The sequence below is a fragment of the Myotis nattereri genome (assembly GCF_964212035.1).
Source record: "Myotis nattereri genome assembly, chromosome: 21".
In the NCBI taxonomy this organism is placed as follows: domain Eukaryota; kingdom Metazoa; phylum Chordata; class Mammalia; order Chiroptera; family Vespertilionidae; genus Myotis; species Myotis nattereri.
Genome location: NC_138097.1, coordinates 14,152,432 through 14,178,135, shown reverse-complemented (window position 1 = coordinate 14,178,135; position 25,704 = coordinate 14,152,432). Strand labels below are relative to the sequence as shown.

General features: G+C 59.1%; 1 protein-coding gene across 1 annotated transcript in view; it reads right to left on the bottom strand.

The window, feature by feature from the left end:
* Window positions 1-25,294, bottom strand: part of RGMA (repulsive guidance molecule BMP co-receptor a) — a 28,690-nt gene extending 3,396 nt beyond the window's left edge. Inside the window, exons 1-3 of the mRNA XM_081114811.1 lie at window positions 25,202-25,294; window positions 14,595-14,710; window positions 4,284-4,798 (exon numbers count right to left, since the gene is read on the bottom strand). Of these exons, the coding sequence (XP_080970937.1) occupies window positions 4,284-4,798; window positions 14,595-14,710; window positions 25,202-25,215 (645 nt within the window). The 5' untranslated portion in view covers window positions 25,216-25,294. The remainder of the gene's footprint in view (window positions 1-4,283; window positions 4,799-14,594; window positions 14,711-25,201) is intronic.
* Between the last annotated feature and the right edge of the window lie 410 nt (window positions 25,295-25,704).

Genomic DNA, 25,704 nt, shown 5'->3' with positions numbered 1-25,704 from the left:
CCCTGAGGAAGAACGGCCCACGGGCCCCACATAACAGCAGGTGGCACAGAAGAGACTGATGCTCGCAGAAAGGCGAGGGGGTGACATCCACCCAGGCAGGAGGATGTGGCAGAGGCCATGTGGGCTGCCTGAAGGAGCCCCTCAGCCAGGCCTGGGAGGGGGCAGGAGGCAGAGGGGGTGGAGAGAGGGGCAGGTGTGCAAAAACAAGACGCTGTCTCCAGGCTGAATGTGAGACCCTGGCCAGGGCTGCAGCCAGGAGGCCCGTTTCCACTGGCACAGTGGTTCTCAACCTTCTGGCCCTTCAAATACAGTTCCTCATGTTGTGGCCCAACCATAAAATTATTTTCGTTGCTACTTCATAACAGTAATGTTACTACTGTTTTGAAGCATCATGTAAATATCTGATATGCACGATGGTCTTAGGCGAGCCCTGTGAAAAGGTCGTTCGACCGCCAGAGGGGTCGCGACCCACAGGTTGAGAACCACTGCACTAGAGCCTGCCTCAGGGGGCAGGGCTGGGCTGAGCCCCCGACGGGCTGTGTCAGTCACCATCCTCCTGAGAACCAGGCACACGGGCCCACTGGCCACATCAGTGTCCCGCGTGGCACGGCAAGGGAGGGTGACTTTACCTCCCATTTATAGACCAGGCAACATGGGCTCAGAGAGGTAAAGCGACTTGCCCAAGGTCACACAGCCAGTAAGCAGCACAGCTGGGATCGGACTCCTAGTTCCCAGTCCCTGTGCTTCTTGGGCCACAAGCCCACGGGGTGGGGGGCCTGGGAGACAGAAGGATGGGAGACAAACAGCCGGGGGAGTGAGTGTGGGCCCCCTGCCTCCCTCCCCCCGTCCTGGCAGCGACGTCTGGCTGCTCTTTCCTCTATAGTCCTAACTAGGAGGACTGTGTGGGCTGGAGACGGCCTCTCTCGTCCCTGCTCCCAGGGTCAGCTGGTGCCTCTAAGGCCGCTGCCCCCCTGACCCAGGGCACCTGGACCGCTGCATCTCCAGGCACACGAGGGCGAGCTGGTGCTTTGTGGGTGCTGCGGGATGATAAAGGGGGCCCCAGCCTCTCCATCCTGCTTCGAGCCCTCCTCATCGAACCGTTCGCAGCTGCTGCTGCTGCTCTACACCCCTGGCCTGTAAAGCCGGCGACTTCATACAGTTCCACCTCTTGCAGCTTCCTTCTCTCCGTCCAGGGCTCCTGCAGGGGCCGGAGGTGGGCCAGCCAGGGTGGTCTGGGCGGTGGGTGGTCCTGCCATTGGAGGATGGGGCTCGGGTGAGGGACTCTGGGGTCCCTGCCTCGTGTGCAGGGCCACACAGACACTGGGGGGCGGGGCCGCCTTCCCAGGGCCACCGTCTCCCTGAACAGGAAAGGCTGGTTCTGCTCTCACCGCCATCTCTCGCGGAGACAGTCTCCTGGAAGGCTGACAGGCCGCCTGACTCTTCTTGGCACCGGTGCCAGGGCCTCAACCACAAGTAACAGCATGAAGGGGGCCTGTTGAAAGCCGGGCGGCCGGCTGCCAACAGGGCCCGGGCGGGGCTGCCGCTCCTGCCTCTGCTGTCCCCCTCCCGTTCCCCGACGGGCCTGGGCCCACCCCACCGCGCTGGGGACGGGGCAGAGCCCGGCTTCACCCACCGTTTATGTGGCACCAACGACATGCCAGGCCTGGTACCAGGGCTGTGTCCACACAGGGAGCGAGACGGCCCAAGGCCCATCCTCATGGAGCTCACATCTCGGGGGGTCACAGACCAGGCAGATGAATTATGCAGCGAGACAGAGTGGTAAGTGCGACCGGGGGGGGGGGTGGGGGGGGGGATGGGAGGCAGAGACCCAAGATCCTCTGCTCCGTAAGCCTCAGTTTACTCACCTGTACAATGGGTGCTGCTAGCACAGCTGGAAAGGAGGCCTGGGAGGCTTTCCCATGGGGTGGGAAATTGGCTAAACAGCCCAGATTCTATTATTCATGAGAAGAGAAGGATGACGCGGGCTGGATCACGCCGTTGTCATGGGAATGAGCGAGGGCCCCCGGGCCCAGGCAGCACGCTGAGGGCAGGCAGGAGGGGAGTGGGGTCACGTGAACAGGAGAGTCAGGCCGAGGGCTCCTGCCAGCCTGAAAGGCCCCCGGTGCCCCTCAGCCCGGCGAGGAAAGCCCCCTGGCTTCGCTTCCTCCCTGAGGCTCCGGGCGGCACCCACCTCGGCCTGGCTCTGCCGCTGCCCTCTCCCGTCCTGGGGGGCGCGCTCAGGGCACGGATCGCAGGCCCTCCCTCCCCGGGGCCCTGCTCAGAGCCCTCCGCATCCTGCTACCCCAGCTCCGTCTCTGTTATCAGCCGGGAAGCCGGGCCACCTCCAGCACGGAGGCCGCCACAAAAGACGTTCAGCTGACGTCTGCTGAGTCAGTGAGCGAACCAACACCTCCGTCAGCGGGCGATGGGAGGCCTCCGAGAAGAGGCAGGGGCAGGCCACAGGCGCTGGGCCCAGCCACGATGCCCCTGCCTGTGACCACAGGCCCCGTCTGCCTGACACCCGAGTCTGTGTGGCTCCAACGCTGACCCTGTCCCTGCTGGGCCTCTAGCGGGGCCGGTGCGCCTCCCGCTGACGGGGACACAGCGAAAGCCGCCGAGCTCTCAGCCGGCTGCAAAGATCAAGGGGGCCCCCGTCACAGCAGAGGGGGGCTGGGCAGGCCAGCTCTGCACCAGGGCCCATGTCCTTCTGGAAACTGCCATAGGAAGGGAGGCACTCCCAGCCTGTGCCCTGCAGCAGTGTGCACCATTGGGAAAAGGCCATCACGTGACTGAGGGGGCACAAGAATGAATGAGGAACCCACTTGGGTTGGGACAGCATGGCTGGGCTCAGGGCCCCCGAGAGTCAGCAGAGAGCGAGGGCGGTATCCGGGGCCCCGGCACACAGCCCGCCTGCGGACTCCCGTTGTTTGTGGCTGAATGGCTCTTGCTCCACCGTGTCACCCCGTCACTGGGGGCAGCTGACCACCTGGCCGGTCACGAACCACAGTTCCTCCCGGGCTCAGTGATCATGTTCGGTGCTTCTACCCCCTGGGTCAGGAGGGGCAGCTCCCTCCCTCTGCGCTCCGGGCCCCTCCTGGAGTGTGTTTGCTGCTGGATTTAGAAGCTGCAGCTGCAGGCTCCCAGCATTCCTGCATCGTGGCTCTCGGGTGGGAGGTGTGTAGGTAAAGGGGCTGCAGAGAAGGCGGCGGGTGGGGGGGCGGTCTTGGCTTGGCCCCCTTTGGCCCGCGGAGGGCTGGGACGGGGACAGGGCAGAGAGCGCCACCACAACTCGGCCGCCACCTCAAGGCCTGACGCCGAGGGCCTCCACGGGGCAGAGACCCGCTTGTTTCCTACCCAGCGGTTGGTCTCAGAAACAGGCCCCCTGCGGGCACGCGAAGGCTGTTGGCACAGAGGGAAGTGGCAGGAATTTTGCCGGCTGCCGGTCACCTCACTGTCCTCCGGGACAGAGGGGCAGGAAGGGACAGGGGGGCAGGGGCAGCCTGGCGCCCTTGTGGGTCAGCCTGGCGCCCTTGCCACATGTTCTTCCTAGGAAAACAGACCCATTGCCAACCTGGGAACCCCAGGGGCCCTGGTGGACCCGGCCCTGAGGGGGCAGGCGTGTCCCCATCACCTGGACCCCGAGTCCGCCAGCCTCCTTCTGGCTGAGTCTGGATGGGAGGCCACAAGACACCCTCCAGCCGTGAATGGGGGAGGTGAACCTGCGGGGGATGGGGCTGTCTCGTGGCCTGGGTCACGGGTGTGCACACGTGAGCACACAGACACATGCTTGTGCGCACACGCACACCACAGAAACCAGGCCCTTTCACAGGGGTCGCCTAAGACCATCGGAAAACACATACAGAATTACATATTGTTCCTGTGATTAATCACTAAATTATGTTCCATTTGTAACAATGAAATTGGGGGTCACCACAACATGAGGAACTGTATGAAAGGGTCCCGGCATTAGGAAGGTGGAGAACCACTGCTCTCCATCTATTCACGTTTGATGGTTTCTGACCCCCCGAAAGCTGATTTCACAAACCCCGAGTGGGGGTGGCCAGCAGTTTGAGAAACCCCGCACTCTAGGCAACATTAAGAATCTCTAGAACATTCCTGTCTAAATCATCTGCTCATTTACTAACAATAACGAGAACAGGGTGGGTGCAGGAGGCGTCTGGGTCGGCAGGGGGCTGAGTCTGCCCGCCCCTGACAGCAGGGCCTGGGCGATGGGGCCCCACAGGCCACGCCAGCCGCAGCCCCAGCCCCAGCCGCAGCCTTACCTTGCTGGTGGCCGTGGCGGCCGAGCCGGGGAGCACGGGCGTGTTGGTGACCTGGACGTTCAGGTAGTTATTGTCGATGAGCGGCCAGGCCCCCTGCACCTTGCAGGTCTGGAAGCGGTCCGTGAAGGTCCTGAGGTGCGGGTCCCCGAAGAGGCCGCAGTGCGTGTAGTTGGGGGCGGCCGCGTGCTTGTGGAAGCTGCGCTCGTAGTGGCAGATCTCGGGGCTGTCGGAGCGCTCCTGGCTGTCCCCGGGGGGCGGCGGCGTGCGCAGGCGCGGCTGCGAGGTGGGGCCATCCTTGGAGCAGTTGTGCTGGCTCATGAGGTCCTCGATGCCATGGACCGCCGAGTGGTAGGCCAGGTCGCCCCGGCAGGTGCGCGCCGTGCGCCGCGTGCACAGGGCGTAGGTGCGCAGGGCCGCGCAGAACTCGGGCGCGTCGTCCGAGGCCGGGGAGGGGCCGCCCGCCGTGGCGCTCCAGAACTCGGAGTTGCACTTGAGGATCTTGCACGGGGTGGCGGCTGTGGAGAAAGCGAGGGACACGCCGTCAGGGTGGGCGCGCGCACGCACGCCCCAGGGCGCCCCGTCGGAGCCGGCACCGCGCACCCTTCGAACGCGCGCCCACCCAGATGGTGAAAAAAACCAGCCGCAAGTAGCAGTCAGGTTGTCCAAATCCTTCCGCGCGGCTCGAAATAACCGCAAGCGGCCGGGCTCACAGCTCCATCAGCTGCCAGGGCTGGTGGCAGCCCCTCCTGCAGGCCCCAGCCCTGCAGAGGAACCAATGGTCAGTGTTTCGGGGCAGCTGGGCTGTAGGCGCAGGCGGGCCACCCTCGGGCCTTTGGCATCTGTTTACATCTTCACAGCCATCTCCCAGGAATCTGGCAAAAGCGGCAGACATTTGGGGGGGAAGTAAGCCCCAATGTTCAATACGTGCCCCAAGCTTAGCTGCTGTGTGACCTCCTGCAAATTACTTAACCTCTCTGTGCCTCATTAGACTCATCTGGGAAGGGGCAACGGTATCTAGCCTGTGAGGTTGCTAAGAGGGTTCTTAGGGCTTAGAAAGGCACCAGCATTTAGCTGGAGGTCAGTGGATGTTGGCTAGTCGGCCCTGGGCAGGGAAGGTCTGGTTCTGGTCCCCTCGTGGGCGGAGCTCCATGCCTCTCCATCCTACGCCGGAGAGCAGAGTAGGAAGCAACTGGGAGGGATCACTGGGTTTGCCTCCATGTGTGGTGTGTCTGCTTAAGTCACTCACAAGCTGGCCGTGCCTTAGAACCATGGCTTTAATACACCGAACTGCCCGGGTGTCCGCAGCAGCTTAAAACCTTCGGCTCTTGCCCATCTTGGCTCGCAAGAGGCCACCGAGAGTGAAATCAGCGGCTGGAATTGACGGCTCCCGTTCCCCGCTGCCACCTCTTCAGGCCTAGAGTGGACATGCACGGGGCTGTCGCTTCCTGGGGGCCAGGGGGAAGGGCATCAGGGATGTCAGGGCTGGACAGTCCCCATGGTGGTGAGATGAGGGGCCCCCGGCCCCCAGGGAGCCGTCCTGCCGCTCCATGCCCAGGTCAGGGCCCGGAATGTAACCTGGCCCGGCATCAAAAGGAAACGCTCTCAGGGGTGGCGTCACCTGCCAGAGACCCCAGAGGCGCTGATTTTTATGTTCAGTATCTTTAATAAAAAAGCAGGAGGCCCGGATTCCAGGCCGTTAAAACCCTGGCCTTTGCCGATGCGGGCGTCCAAGGAGAGGAAAGTCTGAGCGTTTGAAAGAGATCCGATTGCAACGGGTGCGAGCGGGAGGAGGGCCGCGGCTTTGCCGAGGGAGCCACCCTGGTGCCTGGTGACAGAAGGCAGCCAGCTGTCTCCCTCCTGCCTGGTTCCTGCAGGCGGTAGCGGGGCCCCGTTCTGGCCTTTCTGCCACCTCTCAATGGGCCCGAGACAGCCAATAGGGGAAGAGCCAGGAAGGAGAGAAGTGATGGAAAATAAGACGTTTTCCTGAGCTTAAAAAAAAATAGTAATTTTACTGATTTCAGAGAGGAAGGGAGAGGGATAGAGAGATAGAAACATCAATGATGAGAGAGAATCATGGATCGGCTGCCTCCTGCACGCCCCCCACTGGGGATCGAGCCCACAACCCGGGCCTGTGCCCTGACCGGGAATCGAACTGTGACTTCCTGGTTCGTAGGGCGATGCTCAACCACTGAGCCACACTGGCCGGCCATTTCTTTTTACCTATTTATCTTTACTACTGAAAGTATTACAGATGTTCCGCCTTCTTTGTCCCCCCACTGACCCCTCCGCCATCTTGACCACTGTGTCCTGGGGCAGGGACCCTCTTGGCGCCTCTGCTCACCCTTATACCCAGGGCTGCACCCCAGACGCCCGGGAAAATGCGCAGTCGCAGCACAGAAACATACGCTCCTTTGACGCCCATGATGCATGTTTGTTTGGACCCAGGCCCCCTGAGACAGGACTTTCAGGATTAGCTACCAGGGGACAAACAGAGGGGAATCCAGAGGCCGCAACGACCAAGGGTGAGGTGCAGGCAATGCCTTAACGATCGCTCTGGGACCAACCTCCACGGAATTTTAGAACCGGGGGCCAGAGGTCACTGCTGTCCACCCGCAGACAGCCTCCTGGGTAGGAGACCTCCCTGCGGCACCCCTGCCCGGCAGGCACCTGGCCTCCCTGCACTGAACTGGGCCAGTGCAGGGCGGGCCCCTCCTGCCCCGGGATCTCCACCTGTGGACCCACATCTGCCTCCCAAGGACCTTCATGGGGCCTCCCTCCTTCTGTAGAGCCACGCAGGAGAGGCTCAGCCGCTGCATCCTGTGTATGCTGAAGACAGGCCTCAATTTCCCTGGCCATCTTCTTGGCCTCACCCCCCCTAGCGGCTCTGTGGGCCTGCCTGACCGGTCTCATCCAGGACACCCCGGCTCGGGGGCCATCTCCTGCCCCGGGTCCCCTCTTTTTTGTCCTGGAATCCTTGGCTCCCACACGCCACACATGTAACGTTTCTCATCTGGGGGAGGTGGGCACAGCGGAGAGAGCAACCACAGCCACACAGCCTGCCTGCCTGCCTGGCTTCATTCTTGTCCTTTAAATAGCAACCCTGCGCCTCTCAAGAAACAGAAAGAGGGAGGCAGGGAGCTGGGAGTCCCAGCTGCACGGAGCCGGGCGGGAGGAAAATATTTACGCGCCCGGACGGCATTAGCGGCTTTCAGGGGCCTCCTTTGAACTGTTAATCAAGGCCAATCTGGGAGAATAATAGCCTGATTATTACCGCCTCGTTTGCATGACAAAGAAGCCCAATAAAACTTATTTTGCTGCGCGCGGAGGGGGTGTGAGGGCCGGGCCCTGAGAAAGGAGTCTTAGGAATGCGGTAAGCCGCTCCGAAGCCTGAACCCAGGAATAAAGACAATGCAATTTGCCACCAAGAAAAGCCCAATAGACCAATAAATTACCCGCGTGCAAAGGGATTAGATCAGGTTTCAGATGTCGAGTGGGAGGGGTGGGGTGAGCCAGGGAACAGAAAAAACCTGCCTCTTCTTAAAGGGGCACAGCTCAGCTTGAATGCAAGCCCCGTGGCCAGGCGGGCGGCTTTCGACGCCGGGGCTTGCATGGCAACGTGCAGGACTTGCTGAAGGTTCTGGAAGCAGCTCTGTGCCAGGCACCGTGCTTCATGCTGTTCCTAGAACAAGCCCCAGTGAGCTCCTGTGCAGAGGTAGAGCGAGCCACGGAAGCTTCCAGCATCCAGAGCAAACACGTCTTATCTGAGCACTAAAATGCAACGAAGGTGGAAGAATGGAGGCTTGAGAGGGCATCGGGGAAGCGGCATTTCAATGAGGTCCGGAAGGGCAGCGGGATTTGACGGGCCCTAGAAACACAAGGGGCCAGGCACAGCTGCGGCTGGCCAGACGCTAACTGCTGGTTGGTGAGCGTGCAGCCAGGAGTCTGGGGCCAGACACAAGGGCCTTGCGTGCCAGCTGTGCCCCTGATAAAGCGAACGGCGGGAGGCTCCCCTCTGCTTCCCTCTGTTGAGTGGGGCTGGGGATCTGCAAAGCCCTTTTCTCTGGTCACGGGGCTCCCTGTTGGATTCCGCCACTAGGGGGCACTAGACAGAAGAGGGAAGGCTGGAGGCGCACCCTGGTTCACCTTCTCTTTTAAATATGTTTTGATTGATTTCAGAGAGGAAGAGAGAGAGAGAGAAACATCAATGATGAGAGAGAATCATGGATCGGCTGCCTCCTGCACGCCCCACACTGAGGACCGAGCCCACAACCTGGGCGTGTGCCCTGACCGGGAATCGAACCGTGACCTCCTGGTTCCTAGGGCGACACTCAACCACTGAGCCATCTGGACGGACCCCAGGCTGTTTCTATTACCACCACTGGACAGTGGCCCTTGTCTCCCCTCCCTCATGAACCCCCCTCCCCCCCGCCCAAGCATCACTGGTGCCACTCAGAAGTATTGAGACCAGCCAGGCACGGGGCCCTCCTCATGGACTGGGGCCCCCAAACCTCTTCCCTTTGTCCCCCAGCCCCTGGGCGGAAACCACTTCCTGCCACTGTGTGCCTCAGTGACCCCTCCTGCTTTCTCATTCCCCCACACCCACCGGCCATCCCCTATGTTAAGATCCCTCTGTGGACAGAGCCCTGTGGTTTGTATTCTCCTCACTGGACCCTGAGGCACCAGCCTGAGGACTTCCGACTCGATCCAGTTGATCGCAGGGCCCCGGATAATTGCCAGCCAGGACGCGGCACGCTCGGAACACTATTTTGGGGCGCAGGGTAACTTAAGAGGCGATGGCTCCCATTGGGATGGAAGCAATTGGGTGGAGCTTAGAGGAGAACTCGCTGCACAGCCTCTGGGATGCCCATGCTGAAACGATCGTCCTATGCCATGCCCGTCTTCACTGCCCACCCCCGGGGGCAGCTCCTCTCTCTCCAGCAACAGGCCAGTGCGGGTCCTGAGGGTGGTTATGGGAACGGAGCACCAGCCAGGAGGGCCAACCTGCCTCCCCCAGCGTGGCAGCCGGCAGCAGCAGGAGCTACTGGCCATTCTGCACCCTCTCCTGTCCCTCCGCTCTGAAGCTGGGAGGGGACGGCCACCCGAGCCAGGGTCGGTATTTGGTAAGCTCAGCCCTGGGCAGCATTCTGGGGGCTCCTGGCCGGACAGATGCCCGAGGCTGCCTGTCTGTCCCGCTTGTAGGAATCTCACCCCATCGCCCATGCAGGTGTTTGGCATCTGACACCGAGAGGACCACACCCAGGTGATGGCGTGGCTTTTTCGCCGGCGACAGGCGACGCCACCTTACTTAACCGCCGAGCAGACAGAGCTGGCCACCTTTCGAAAGGCCTTTCTCCCCGGTCCAGCCTAGGAGGGCCCCAGGGACTGACCGATCCTGAGACTCGCCCCTCCCTGGAAGGCACTGGGGACCTTCTGGGCCTTTCTGCAGTCACTGGCCCAACGGAGAAAGATCGAAGAGCAAGGCCGGAGGAATTTTCTCAGTGAGTTAGGAAGGGGAGAGGAGGGCTGGGGAGCTGGGGGTTAACTCCCTCCACACATGCCAAGTGTGGGCAGGGGTGGCTGCACGCCGCTCAGCGAGCTGAGGCAGTAGGCACTGCCCCCCAGCCGCACCCAGCCAGGGCTGCTCCGCCCCAGCCCCCACACAGGCCAAGTTGTTGCAAGAAACCACGCCGTCTGCCAAGGAAGAGGGCACACCTCCGCTTACAAAGTGGACACCCTCCCCCAGCTCCCACTGCGGCCACTGGGAGCCAGATCCACGGCGAACAGGGCTGCCAGCCAGGCAGCTGAGGGCTCCTCCGGGCAGGAGGCCCCATGGTGGGCCAGGGCCAGGGCCAGGGCCAGGCACAGGATGCCATCCTGGCTTAAGGCGGACAGCTAAGCTAAGCTACCCGGGTTCCACAGGGGGGTGGTGATGGGCCAAGAAAGACACCCCTTTTCAGATCTAATTGAGGCTTGCTGGTGAGCAAGTTGGTCTTTCTGCTTTGAGGCGAGGCATCACCCTTTCCCCCCTGAGTCTAGGGCTAGCCCTAGAGATGCTAATTTTCCATCCTGGCTCTGCCTCCAGCAACCCTGGGCTCCTCTGCTTGGCCACTCCAGGTCAACATTCATTTGAAGTGGCTTTTCTCCCTCACCACCATCCTCGGGCAGGCCTTCCTCCTCCACCTTCCTCCTGCCGGGGGAGGGCAAACGCAGGCCAACTGGGCACGTGCCCAGGGCGCGCACCCCCCCCCCACACACACACACACCTGAGTGTGAGCCTGTGATCAGGGACGTTCCGTAGCAGGGGGAGCAATCATGGGCTCCTTTCTGCAGGGACCTGGGCGCAGAGGGATGGACGCATGGCTTTCCCGGGCGCCTAGGTATGCTGCCTGCCCCGGGCGAAATGGGGCATGAAATGAATACATAAGCAAAACCCAAAGGACAGAGTCTGACTTGGGAAATGTGCATGGTGACAGCCCTGTCAACTGGTTTTCCCGGCCTGTGGCCGGGTGGCATCTTCTGTGGAACGCTGAGCCAGGGGTGGAGAGGGAGCCGCTAGGAGCCCTGGGAGGAGGCAAGAAATCCCGACTCATGGGAAATGTGCTGAGAGAGAGAGAGAGAGAGAGAGAGAGAGAGAGAGACTCATCTCTCTGACCACACAGACACCCTTGCACACTGCAGAGGGCTTGGTCTCCCGAGCCTTAGTTTCCCCATTGAGGATTAACATTTTAAAAAAATATATATATTTGTATTGATTTCGGAGAGAAAGGGAGAGGGAGAGAGGAAAACATCAATGACGAAAGAGAATCATGGATCGGCTGCCTTCCTACACGCCCCTCCACTGGGGATGGAGCATGCAACCGAGGCATGCGCCCTGACAGGGAATCGAACCGTGACCTCCTGGTTCATAGGTGGACGCTCAACCACTGAGCCCCACCAGCCGGGCGAGGACTAACATTTTAAAAGCAGCTGCAGTTGAAGAGTAAAGGGGAGAATTCTCAGAGCAGCGATCTCCCTGTGCATGAGAGCGGCCTGGAGGGCCTGTTCAAGTGGAGACCACGGGGTCCCACCCCGAGTGTGCACTGCAGCAGGGCTGGTCTGGGCCCAGGCCTTGGATTTCTAAGAACTTCCCAGGGGAGGCAGACGGGGCTGGTCCAGGGGCCACACTTTGAGAGCCGCCATCCGGTTTAAGAAGTCCCAATGGCTTCCGAGTTTTAACCGTATCTATTAATTGTGTTTTGAAGAGGATGCTGTTTGTGGAAGACTGTACTAAGCAGTCTCTTCTGCCCTTGTCCCCCCTACCCCAGCTACACGTGGCTGCTCTGCCACCCATTAAAGGCACAGCATCGGCCAAGCAGACACCCTCGCAGCCCACGGGACACAACAGAGCCCCCTTCCCTTTACCCGATGGCAGATGCCAGCCTTGCTCAGGCGAGCCCCCACCCCCCACCCCCCATGTCACTCAAGCCAGGGGCACAGTAGGTGTGCCATAAACGCAGAACGGGGACATGTAAACATTCTTACATGACACAAACCCGCTCAGTGTAGCAGCCGTCAAGGCATCTTTCTCCGCACAACTCCGTCCAATTTAATTTGCACTCCCCTGGGCTCTCTCCTGGCAGCCAGTCAAGCTGACGTGCACCGAACAAACCCAGGCTTTCAATCCAGCCCACCTGTTTTCAGGGGGAGCGGCTGGCCGTGGTGCCCGGGGTCCCCGCATGTCCCCGGGGCCTCACCCTTTGCCGGAGCTTTCTTTGCCCCTCTGTCCTCCATCCTGCTCTCCCACAGGCCTGCAGCCCCCCCTGCCAGCGCATCAAAGCCCTTGACAGTCCATCTCTGCCGTGGACATGGCTCATCCCGTCTCTTCCTTAAGAAACTGTCTTTGACCCAGGTTTCTGGAGCACACTTTTCAGAAACACCCCCTCTCCCCGCCTATTGGGTTTGGCGCTCTTGAAAGCTCAGGTTTCAGTAAGGTGGGCAATTTTGACTAAATGCAGCTGTTAAGGCCTCAAATTAGAAGAAACACTAGCCAGTTGGCGTGACAGTGCGGCGGCTATCTGTTCCATCAGCCAGGTTTGAGTTACGGGGCCTGGAAGCCAAGAAGAAACGGGCTTCTTGGAAAACAAAAGTGATGGAATTCGGGGGTGGCGGATTACATAACCGACCCACCCGCTTTCCCCAGACTGCGGGGGACACTTCAAGGTTTGAAACGAGGAGAAAGGAAAAAAAACAACAACAATAACAATAACAACAACAAAACCGCCGCCAGGAGCCCTCGCAGCTCCTTCCTGCCTCCGAGTTCCCCGGTCAGTCCGTCCTTTCTCCCCGTCTGGCCCAAGATGCTAACCAGCGCTGCCACTTTAAGAGCAAGAAGGTGTTGTTTTAAGGGCTCCTATGCCCCCCTTCTCCATTTCAGCTTGGAGCTGAGATCACATCCCCCACCACCGCAGGGCTGCCGGGGGACAAAAGCCATCTATCAACCCATCTGATAAAACCTCCGATGGGCCGGATCCTTATCTGGGACCAAACCAGGGTGCACACGCTGCAAACTCCAGCACTCCGAAAGGGGAACTTGGCTTGCAAGGAGAGGGTCATTTTTTAAATTAATTTTTTTTTTTTTTAGTTCTTGGGAAAGAACCAAATCCGCCTTTCAGCCAGACCGCTTTGTAGATGGAGACACTGCCTTTTTTTTAAAAAAAAAAGGGGTGTTGGGGGGAATGGGACTCCCTGCTGGTGGACCCCACTGCAGAGGTTTTAGGATCCCCGGGGCGGGCCAGGGCGCAGCAGGTCCAAAGCTCTTAGGGGCACTGACACCCCAACTCCCCCTGTCCTAGGCCTGGGCCTCCCCAGTGGAATCCAGGGCTGGGAGCAGGTTAGGGCTCCCCGGGGCACCCTGGGGGGCGGGGGGTGGGTGCGTGCAGCTGCCGAAGGTGAACTGGGCCCGCTGCACCCAGAGGCCGCCAGGGAGACCCGAAGCAGGGCCGGGGCGAGAAGGTAAACTGATCCCAGGCCCTTTCCGCCACCTGGGCTGCCTGCCTGCCGGCCTGCCTGCCTGCCTGCCTGGTCCCCCTGCCCCAGCGGCAGCCTGCAGCCTGGATGGCCCAGTTCTGCCAGTTCCTGAAACCCAGTTGGCGGAGGAGCAAAACAAAACAACGCAATCCCCGTCTCGCTCGCTCAAGTCCTTTCTTGCAAAGTCCCCGCGGTGCGCGGGGCTGCGGAGCGAGACACAGAAACACACTCGCATTTTCGCAAGAAGACACCTCGGGGCCACGCCACACAGTGGCACCGGCCGGGGGATCCCGCCTCGCCACGGGGGACCCTTGGGCCCGAACCCTGGGCTGATGTGTATTTGTTTCATTTTTTTTTTTTTTTTTTTTTTTTTAGCGAGAAGAGAAAAAAAAAACCGGGTATGAAGGGTTTCACTGGCGTTTCCCAGCTGTGAGCAGCATATGGCAGAAATGAAATAAAGTTTTATGAAACATTATACAGAAAACAGAGCCGGGATTTAAGTTTCGGGCCTTCCCCCTCCCCCCCACGACAGGGGAGGGGAAAAGAAGAAAAAAAAAAAAAGTCAAGAAACTGGAGCGTTTGGGAACGAACAAATGCTTCTCTGTGGAGCTGGTCTCCCTTCCCCCAACAAAAACAAGAGGTCGGGCTCGGAGGAATTTGAAGGCAGCGATCTGCCAAAAACATTGTGAAAAACCATGGGGGATTCATTGGAAACAGATGGGCTTTTTCAGCTTTAATTCTGAAATTCTCTCCCTTTCTGACACAATAAAAACAAACGGGGGGCGACGCGGGATGTTATCCAACAGGAATACGGGCTGCTCGGAGCCCAGTCCGAGGGCTCCCGGCGTGGGGCCGGCCGGTCCCGCCGGCGAGGGCGGCGGGGACTTGGCTAGGACGTCGGGGGCGCCCCCGGGGCCACCCCTGGGCACCGGGCAGGTCTGCAAAGCGGTGGGTGAGGAGCCCGGGAAAGCGCCCCCTGCTCGGAGCCCGTACCTCCCCTGCGCCCCTCCCTCCAGGGCCTCCCAGGGGCGCGTCCCTGGTCCCCCCCTCTTTCTGGGAAGTTCGGAGGCACCTCCGGCCCAAGAGACCCTTCCGACCGGCTGCTTTTCAGTGCAGCCCGAGTAGGGTCCCCCCTGGAGTTCCCCGGGCATCCATCGCGCCTTCCGCGGGGAGCGGGAGGAACAAAGACCAGAGGAGATGGGAGGCCAGGTCCCCCCCGGGGGGCGGGGGGCGCCGCCGACGCGCTCGGGGGCCGTGGCGAGGGCTGCGAGGCGGTCCCCGCGCCCGGGGCCATCCATGCCTTACCTGCGGGGAAGCTGCAGAGCAGGAAGGCGAGGGTCGGCCAGAATCCCAGGGCTGAGCGTCCTGCCCCTCTCCCCATACCCATCCATCCAGCTCGGCCTGTTCCCACTAGCCTCTCCCTGGAAGAAGAGTTTAGAAGAAAAGCAGAAAATCAATCACGCTGCGCAGCCCAGGCAGCCCTCGCTCCGCCGGCGGGAGCAGCGAGCCGGGCGGCTCGGTTCCCCTCGGCCGCGGGCGCCCGGCGCGCCCCCTCCCCGCGGGCCCCGCCCTCGCCATCCATCACCGGGTCCCCTCCAATGTCCGCCCGGCCCCGCCGCCCCCGCCGCCGCGCCGCCCGCCCCTCGCGCTCGGGTTTCAGCGCCGCCCGCGACGGGTGGGGGAGCTGGGCGGGGACCGCGGCTCCCGGCTGCGGCGCTGGGCACGGGGACCTCGGGGACCCCGGGACCCCGGGACGCGCCGCGGCTCCCCACGCGGAAAGGACCCAGTCCCCGGGCCGCCTGGCCCTGCAAGAGCGCCAGGGCGGCAGCGCGCTCCCAAATCTCCCCCCTGAAATCTCCAACCCAAGTGGAAAGAAACTGTGTTTGGAGACCAACCCCAGGTCCCCTTTCCAACTAGACCGCCGGCCCGAAGCCGCTCATTTCTCCCACTCTGAGGGGTTCCCTGGTGCAAGCGGCCCGCAGATCCGCTCCCCAGATTGTCCGGGGGGTTAGGCGGGGTGGCCCTGGGGACCTCAGCCAGGAGCGCACCTGGAGGCCCGCCCGCCCTGGCCCTGGCCACCCACCCCGCCTGGCTGGGCTGCCTCCAGCACCCCCTCCCCGCCCAGCACCGCGCTGCCTCCCTCGCACTTGCCCTGGCTGCGCCCGGGAGCTGGGGGCCTGCGGGCCCCTCAGAGGCAGGAGGGCTGCCACCCCAGGGGAGGCGTGGGGACAGCGGTCCCGGCGCTGCTCAGGGCCCTGCCACCAAGGCGGCGCTCGGCAGGGCATCGGGGTGATGACTTCCTTCGCTGGGTCGCCTGTTTTTCTGGGAGCAACGTGCCTCCTCCCCAGGGTTCCCTGAGCCTCGCGGCGCTCCTGCCCCTGCTCCTGGGCTATTTAAGGGGCTGGCAGCTGCCCCTGAGCATCCTCTGGACGGAGCACAAACACGCCGGAGCAAGTGTTTTCAGTCAAACCAATTCCTCCCCTTGGCCCCCTCACCTCGCTTCCAAGCCTACTCATCTGGTTCTTTGGAAGAGAATCCCGCGTTTTTGTCCAATTGCGATGTTTCCCTTAAGCACTATCACAGTCCTCGCTCGCCGGAGGCCACACAGGCTGCGGGGCGCTGTGCCTGCCAGGAGGGGAGTCCAGCTATGGAGGAGTGAGCTCCGGGCGAGGGAAAAGGGCCCAAGACCCAAAGGAATCACACTTCTGAACCCGGCTGCACCACGGGCAAGAAAGGGCATAAGGCCTCGGCCAGCGGCTGTTCCCTTAGGACTCAAGGCCACGGGGGCCTCTGCTCGCCTGCCTTTACAGCTGGGGTGCCACCATCTTTCCCCCTCCCATAGTGAGGTCTCAGTCTAGCAGGTTCTGTCCAATTACCTCCCCCCTACGCTGAGTTTCACCGGAAGCCCTGGTTTGCAGACCGCGACAGGCTTGCCCACTGCAATCCAGGTCGCACATGGCATTCCCCTCAAGGTTGGCCCATCCTTGGGCCAAACCCACCAATGTATTCGTCAGAAGCCCGGGACAGCCCTGGCACACCGAGGTGGGCACAGGGCCAGCCTGCACAGGGGCACCTTCCAGGGCCACCCGTTCACACCATCTGGATTCTGCCTTTCGAAAGTCAGCCTGAGCCTCCCGCTAATGAGGGAGAAGGGACCGTCCCATTCGTATTCCCACCAGCAAATGCACTACCAGCAGCAGCTCTGAGGCACCTCCAGGCCAGGAAGACAGCACAGACCTGCAAGGCTCAGTGGCTGAGCATCGACCTAGGAACCAGGAGGTCAGGGTTCGATTCCTGGTCAGGGCACATGCCTGGGTTGCGGGCTCCATCCCCAGTGTGGGGCGTGCAGGAGCAGCCAATCAATGATTCTCTCTCATCATTGATGTTTCTCTCTCCCTCTCCCTTCCTCTTTAAAACAAAACCCTCCAAGCAGCCCCTTTCAGCCCTGCCCTGGCCCAAGACTGAACCTTTGGCAACCAGATTTCTGGTCTCTACACCCGTTTCCTCATCTGTAAGGGGCTGGCTGATCATACAATTTGGGAGGGGCATGGGGGCACGGGGCCACTCGAACTCCGCAGCATTCCTGCTAGGAGATTGACTGGCATTCATCTGGACGGCAGAAGCAATTTTTATGGCAGAAGCAAATAATTTGGGAAAGGTAATGCCAAGGGCTTTTTCTTTTTTTTTTTTCTCACAAGAAAAAGTGTGTGCGGCTGAATGCGGACATCATGAAAGTGGAGATTTGGCCTTTGCACGGTGTAGACTATCAGGAGAACTCTGGCCCCATCAGAGCAGCATGGGGTCGTGGCGACCTAGAGCAGTGGTTCTCAACCTGTGGGTCGCGACCCCTCTGGGGGTCAAACGACCCTTTCACAGGGGTCGCCTAAGACCATTGGAAAACACATGTTGAATATATAATTACATATTGTTTTTGTGATGAATCACTATGCTTTAATTATGTTCAATGTGTAACAATGAAAATACATCCTGCATATCAGATATTGACATGACGATTCATAACAGTAGCAACATGACAGTGATGAAGTAGCAACGAAAATAATTTTATGGTTGGGGGTCACCATGACATGAGGAACTGTATGAAAGGGTCGTGGCATGAGGAAGGTTGAGAACCACTGACCTAGAGGAACCTGTTGACAACTCCCCAACTCTTTGCAAAAGAGTAAGAAATTCTTGAAACCTTGGGTTTTGGAACTCAGCGCTTCATTTGCCAGAGAAACTCAAAGTGTAGTTGACTTTAGACAAACGGCTCCTGTTAAGAGTCTGACCACTTACGCGTTCTCCCCGAGGCTGTCGCCTGGGCCTCACGGTAGGCACCTCCTGAACACTTGGTCCCACACGGCCTTTAGCAAACAAACATTTTGCAAAGATCCCCTCCAGGATCCATTTTTCTGGAAATCTGGGTTATGTTCTCCTAAACGCATTAACTGAGGCTGGACCTCTCCCTGCACAAGCTCAGTATGCATTTGCTTGCTACCGCCTCGGCCCACCCTGCGGTTAATCACCATTTGTTTGCCATCCATTCCATCTGCAGGCCTGGACCTAGCTGAGCAGTCTCTCCTCCAGATGAAATATGAACATTTAAACTAAGCCTGGGACCGCACCATGGTCCCTGGGGATCCCCACTGTTTATAATTCCTCATCCAGAAAAGTACCTGTTTATCCTATTTTCTTTTTTGTTTCCTGTCTCTAAGGACAATTCCGATCCGTGGCAATCCCCCGCCCCAACCCCAACCAGGCCCCCCACCCCCCCTGCGTTCTGCAAGGACTTGTTATCGTAAGTGACCCTGGGGGTGGGACTCGGTCAGGAGGAATTCTGGAAGTCTAAACAGAATTCACCCTTGGGTTTCTCCCTGGTCTCCGGGCCTGTCTCTGCCCCCTCAGAGAAGGCTAGCCAATGGGTCTGGTTTCATGGTCTCGTCTCACAAAACCCATCTGGCTTCGTCCGGTTAATGGGGACTTTACTTTTGAGTATATATCCCACCAAAGTGACTATTAAAAATGCCTCTTCCTAGATGGCCGGGCTCCCCTGTGGGCAAGGGGGCCCAGTGTGTCCATCCTGGGGCGCAGGCCTGGATGGAAGGACAGTTGCCCATTTTGGCCATCTTTCATGACCACCGGCCCCTTCCCTCCAGAGTAGGTAAGAGCACACATAAAGCCAACCAGTCAATCCATCAAGCTATCTAGCTACCTGCCATTTTACCAAAACCCACCAGCAACCTGCTGCCTGCTCCCTCCCCAGTGAGCACTTCCTACTTCATTTTCTTCCTCAGTTGAACGGCCCGATGCCCCCTCCCGTCCTGGCAGGAGCCAAGCAGTCAGGGAGGAACCGAGTCCACCAGCCAAAGGGGCCGCACAGATGTGTGTCCAGACGGAATGACATCTAAAGGAGTCCACACGAGGAATGCCAAAGTGTCTAACAGCTACGTCGTCCCTGGGACTTCAGTTCCCACTGAAAGATGCCAACGCTGTCCCTTCTCACTGGGAAGTCACATACATAACTTGCTCTTGTCTCAAATCTCACTGCAGAAGGCAAGGAACCTGCCAGAAGCCACCCTGCTGACTTCTGGGTGACTCGGCTGTCACACCACCGCCAACGGGCTCACCAGCTCCTCCCCAGGCACCGGAGTATCTGGGGTAAGATTCTCCTCCTCTGTTAACCCTACTCCATCCATGTTAACCCTACTCCATCCACGTGCTTATCCTTTCGCTCTGAACAGAAGTAAGGACTCCCCCAGCCTCCGCCCAGCTGGGTGGAGCCCCCTTGGTGGCCTGTGACAGTTTCTAGGGTTGCATTTCCCTGATATGTGGGTTTCAGCCTCCCCCCTCCACCTTTTCACACCTTTCCTTCTTGACCTTGGAGTTTCTCAGTAAGCTCCTGGGGCAGCCACATTTTCTCTCTCTCTTTAAAAAAAACACATATTTTTACTGATTTTAGAGATGAAGGGAGAGGGAGAGAGAGATAGAAACATCAATGATGAGATAGAATCACTGATAGGCTGCCTCCTCCACGTCCCACACTGGGGACGGAGTCCACAACCCAGGCGTGTGCCCTGACGGGGAATTGAACCGTGACCTCCTGGTTCACCGGTCAACGCTTAACCACTGAGCCACGCCAACAGGACACATTTTCTCTTTTGATCCTTCTCCCACTTCTCCCTCCCGGGGTTCTAAACTCCTGTTTAACTGGAGTTTCATATTTAAATAAAAGTCTCCCCTTCTTACTTTCCTCTTGTGCCTCTTGCTCGAGACTCCAGAGCACACCTACTATCTGGTCTACATACTGCTTACTTGTCATCAGCGTTGAGGTGGAAACTTCTATAGTGGTTCTCAACCTTCTGGTCCTTTAAATACAGTGCCTCATGTTGTAACCCAACCATAAAATGATTTTCGTGGCTACTTCATCACTGTCATGTTGCTCCTGTGATGAATCGTCATGTAAATATCTGATATGCAGGATGGTCTTAGGCGACCCCTGTGAAAGGGTTGTTCGACTGTCAAAGGGGTCGCGACCCACAGGTTGAGAACCGCTGCAAAAAATCTAGATATTGCAGTGGATATGGAGAAAGAGACATGGAATATTGAGTGACCCTACCCCTGGATCAGTAGCCCCTGGGTGCCCTGACCCATTGCAACACCCTCAGCTTCTCTATTTAAAAAAAATATATAAATATATTATTTTATTAATTTCAGAGAGGAATGGAGATGGAGAGAGAGATAGAAGCATCAATGATGAGAGAATCATGGATCGGCTGCCTCCTGCACGCCCCCTACTTGGGATGGAGCCCGCAACCTAGGCATGTGCCCTGACCAGGAATCGAACCGTGACCGCCTGGTGCCTAGGTCGGCGCTCAACCACTGAGCCACACCGGCCGGGCTGGGCTGTACCCTCAGCTTCTCAACCTGCGATCATGGCCTGGCTGCCTGGGGGCGATCTTCGGGCTCCAGGGATCCCATATCTCTAGGGAGCCAGTGAACGGGTGTTGGCTGTGCACCTAACTGGCCTTGCCCACCCCCGACCAAGTGAACCTGTCGCTGAACAAGTGGGAAATGTCACGGGAAGGGTGACGTTCTGTGCTTTCGTGTCGGCCTGAAATTCTTTAGCAATAAGCCCCGGCAACACTCTACATACCTGAAACCACACCTTGGGAAAACACTCAGCAACCTCTTGTTCTACAGCGGCTCTCGAGCCACGGCGTCAAGACGGCACCGGGTTCCCGTCATGGACAACAGACGGCCGTGTTTACCTCTCCCCGTTCCAGCATGTTCTCGGGAGAAGAACCAGCTTGGAACCGTTTACGCACCGAGAGGCGAGCGTCTGAACGGACAGGGAGCCTGTGTGTGTCTCTCCACCGGCAGAAGGCTGGAGTCGCTGGATTAATGAACCGTTTGGTGCCAAGCACAAACAGCACAGACACTTGGCAATGGGGAGCAGATAACCAAGTTATTCATCAAGTTCAAAGTTGTTTAGAGTTTGGCTGATGCGAAGCCGAAGGAAAGAAGAACACTAGCTGATGGGAGGTGGGGAAGGGTGCCAATCCAGAAAGGACAAAAGTGTCAAATGTACGTGGCTCTCCCCTCCACGGCTCTCCTTTTTAAAAAAAATATATTTTATTGATTTTTTTACAGAGAGGAAGGGAGAGGGATAGAGAGTTAGAAACATCGATGAGAGAAAAACATCGATCAGCTGCCTCCTGCATACTCCCTACCGGGGATGTGCCCGCAACCAAGGTACATGCCCTTGACCGGAATCGAACCTGGGACCCTTCAGTTGGCAAGCCGACGCTCTATCCACTGAGCCACACCGGTTAGGGCCATGGCTTTCCTTTTAAAATTGGTTGGAACCCCGAAGTCACCAAGAATAGAGATGGCAGAGAGAGGGGCTCAAGCCTCGGCCCTTACAATGCCAAGTTCCGTGGTTTTCCCACCAAACCACAGCTGCTTCTCATCGTTGCCCGGGGCTTTTTATTGTTGTTGCTAGTCAAATAACATGCCTTGTGCGTATTCTGATGGACCGTGAATTAGAAATGGGAGTATGTTTAGGGTTATACTGTTTCCAGAAACAAATAAAAAGATACGAACATTTTAAGGAAAGTTTCCCTGAACCATCTCCCTCATCCCCCTAAAAACCTTACTTAGTTACGTGGAAATAATTACAGAATTCTTTTTCTTTCTTTTGGATGCTCAATGGTATTTTTAGGTCAAGTTTTTTTTTTTTTAAATATATTTTTATTGATTTCAGAGAGGATAGGAGAGGGGGAGAGAGAGCAAAACATCCATGATGAGAGAGAATCATAGATTGGCACACCTCCTACTGGGGATCGAGCCCGCAACCTGGGCATGTGCCCTGACCGGGAATCGAACTGTGACCTCCTGGTTCATAGGTCGACGCTAACCACTGAACAACAGGTGAGTATTGCACACCAAGATGTTTAGGGAAACCTGTCCATAGTATCAATTCATGGCAGCCCCTTCAGACCACCGGCCATTCAAATTCAAAGCTAGGTGGGCTTCTGCCTCTGGAGATTGGCCCTTGACCCTGAAAGGTAGGGCCTGGGCATCACCGTGGCTTGGGTTTGCTCTGTCCTCACTAACTCTTGCTTCGGGGTTAAGCCTCTCCCCCTCCACCTTTTCACACCTTCCCTTCTTGACCTTGGAGTTTCTCAGTAAGCTCCTGGGGCAGCCACAGAATGGCATCTATTCCCTATCAGGTTCACAGTTAGTAGACTCCGATAGCAACCATATCCTCATGGAAAATCAGACACGTGGAGTTTAGGGACCTCCTTCCTCAAAGTGCTCTCAACAGAGAAACACGAAAGCAACGTAAAAACCCTGCAGCGTGGAAAAGAGTGGCATCCGGCTTTTTCTGACCATAGGATCCTGAGATGCCCAAGATACAAAGCCGGTGCGCTTCAGGATGGTAAGGGGAGCATTTGGAAAGCAGGATGTTGAAAACGAAGTATCAGATTATGTGAGCTGCACTGGCTGATGGAAAAACAACATGAACTCCCATGTGTCCCGTTTCAGGGCACAATGACCCTCCAAACTCAGCCATGAGGGCTGATGAGCAGGTCCGGACCTGTGAGGGGGTGCCCCGGGGAACCTCATCGTGTCTCCAGGTGAGTCTGACCTCGTATGCACCCTTGGGTGAGGCAGTCCTTGCTTTTTTCCACTGCCCTGTTCACGCTGCTCCTTCCTAGCACTGTAGCTAAGGGAAGGGAGGGCCAAATAAAAAAAAAAAAAATAAATGCCTGACGTTGGAATGGGGCTGGGTACCAGACAGATGGGGAAGTCTGGCCCTCCCTTCCTCAGGTTCAAGTTCTGTTCAGTTTGTTGAGCGAATAAACAATGTTGTTTGAAAAGCAAAGCCTTCCCCTACAGAGCCTCAGGAACACCTCAGACACCTCTGCTATCTGACCTTCCCTGTGGGATTAGAAGTCAAGTTCTCGGAGGATGCTCTTTAAGGGGGGCTGCCTTCTCAGTGCACAGACATAGCAGATCCCAAAGAGCCTGCGCTGGTTACTGATAAGACGTTTGTTTCCGCGCAGTTTCGCTTGGGAATATCCCTTCCCTTTCCCTGGAGGGCAGACTGCTGGAGAGATGGCTGATCACACCTCCCAAGGCGTGACCAAATTTGGGGACCGCACATGGTAAAAGCAAGCGCTTGAGTTCAATGCATTGGGTAGCGAGTTTGTAGGGGAAAGCACTTGAGTTCTGCAGACCCCCGGGTGTACCCCTGCCCCTCTCTGGGCCTGTTTCTTCTGAGAAATGGAAATGCCAGCACACGCAGGGACACTGGGAGTGTGGCTCAAAAAGCTCCCCGTCCCACTGTTGGGAGTGCTCAGTACGTCTTCATTGTATTCTGCATTTTCTCATCTAAGAATGCCTGCGTTGGATCCACGCTGGGGGACTGGAGAGCCATATGAAAGGGTCGTGCTAAGAGGAGCTCCTCACGCCTCCACTCTGTATTGCTACAGGGGAGGCGGTGAGTCTCGCCTTGGGGAGGCTGGGAAGGAGAGAAAGCAGACAGGTTTCTCAGCAAAGGCTAGGAAGCCCTCCTTGGAAAAAGTGCCACCTTACTGCAAGACCCCTTCTGGGGGTCACAAATCTGGTTATTGAATAAACACCTGCAAATGGAGAGACAGTTTGAGGCAGCATGGGGGGTGGGGAGGCCAGCCACCCACCTTTCTGCATGTCGATTCAGACAGGAGGCACCTGTCCGTCATCAGGGAGGGAATGATGGGAGCAGCAGGACTGGTGAGAAAAGGAGGCTGGGACCTCCCTTACCACCATCTCTGCCCAGCGGGTCTCACCACCAGCAGAGCAGGGCACTAACCTACAAGGAACCAACCTCCCTGTCAGGACAGGGGGCACCCAGCTCACTGCTAATACCCGCTGGCCTGGAAGGTGGCAGCGACACCCAGCTCCAGAGAACGCGGAGCTCCCTGGCTGTGGGGTGCCCCACCCAGGGCCTTCCTCCGCTCTCCTCCATAACCAGCCAAGTCTGCCCCACTGTTCCTGGAGACCTTGTCCCTGATACAGGGGGCTTGCCTGTCGCCCCCTGTGGCGGTGGGGCTGCAGGAAACCTCTCCTTTGTAGATGCCCAGGTGGCATTGTTGTTACACCCCACAGTTCCTGCACGGATTGGTAAGAGACCCTTCCAAGTTCTCCTTCAGCTGCTCTTCCTGGCACAGCCAACCCCCTTTCCAGGGACCGGGGCTCATTCCCCGGAAAATCACTCGGGAGAAGAGCAAGGTCCGTGCATGGATTTCCCAGCTTTCTGCAGAACGGGTACCAGCAGGTACCATTTTATCTTTCTGCTGGAGGATCCTAAAGCCAGAGGGACGAGGTGATGGATCTTGAGGTGGCAGCCTGCCACTCAGCACGACCTGCAATTCTGTCCCTTGAACTCGGAAGCGCGGGACTGTAGACACACAGGGGACTCCCCACCTGCCACAGGAGACACCTTCCCTAGAGAACACGCAGCCGTGCAGCCTCAAGGAGCTGGGAGCTCCCCGTTTCCTCTAGATGGCGCGGTTTCCCCTAATTCGTCCGCAAGACACCCTATTTGTAAAATCCACACAACCCAACGCCTTCGGAAACCACAGGGCGTAATAGCAGCTCGAAGGCCCCATTGAAAATCACAATTTGGGGGAACTGGCTCTACCTCCGAGCAAATGCAAGGTAAATGCATTCACGGGGTGCGTCCCCACTTCAACCCTCCCTCTAAATACACCTGTCCCCCTGTGCGCCACGGCGGGAGCGAGGCGCGCAGTTACCGCCCTGCATGGCCCGAACCGAAGGGCCCAACCACCACGTAGGGACGCGGCGACACTTGGGAACCCGATCCCTTAGCACTCAAGCCGAGTCCCGCATTTCCCCGCGCACCTGCGCTCCCAGCACCAAGGACCGCTGGGACCCGGGCCCAGACCTAGACCTGCCCCAATGCCCCGGGGCACAGGCGCCCCCCCCCGCCCCCCCCCGGCAGCCGGCTCAGGAAGTCTGGCGCGGGGCAGGGGGCGAGAACCCGGCGAGCTGGCTCAGTTGGGGGACAGCCCGGTGGCCAGCTCCGTCCTCGGCTCCCGGGAGGAGTTGGTCCAGGAGCAAGGGAGCTCCCGGCCCGCACACAGTGGAGACTGCGCTGGGCTGTCCAACCACACGCGCCGCCGGCTGCCTGGGGAGAGCCTTTTAGGAAAAAAAGAGCGGATACCAAACCACAAGAACTTTGCTGCCAAGAGCGAAAGCCACCGAGGCGCAGCGAAGCTCCCAATCTGGGCAAGACGAGACGTGGGGCTGGGAAGGACCCAGCCCGTGCGGGGGCCCCTGCAAGTGTCCGCGGCGCCCGGGGGAGCCGGAGCCGGCCGGGTCCACTCCGCCGCCGGCCCCGCGCTTACCTTGGCGGCTGCATGGGCGAAGCGTGGGGGCCGGGGCGCCGCTTGTCCGCCCCGGGGCGAGGAAGGAGGGGCTCGGCAGGCGCAGGTCCCCGCCGCCCCGGCCGGCTCAGCAGCGGACCGGGGTGCGCCGCCTGCTCCCGGGCTGCATGCTGGCGAGCGCCTGGAAGAGCCGGCCCGGGAGCGACCGGCGAGCGGGTCCCCAGCCCAGCGGCTCGGGCGGCGCAGCCCGCGCTCCGGAGACAACTGCGGAGTCGGATGGCTCGGGCCACCCCCTCCCTCGCCCGGCCCCCGCCTGCCGCCTCCAGTGCGGCGTCGCGAGGTTCCTTTGCGCGCGGAGGGGAGGGGGCGGGCCAGCGCCCCGGGCGCCGGCGGGGGGCGAGCGCAGGCGGCGGAGGAGGAGGAGGTGGGGTGCGGGATCGGAACGCCCCGCCCCGCCCCGCCCCACCGCACCCTCCCGCATCAGCAGGGGTTGGGTGGCTGCGTGTGTGTGTGTGTGTGGGGGG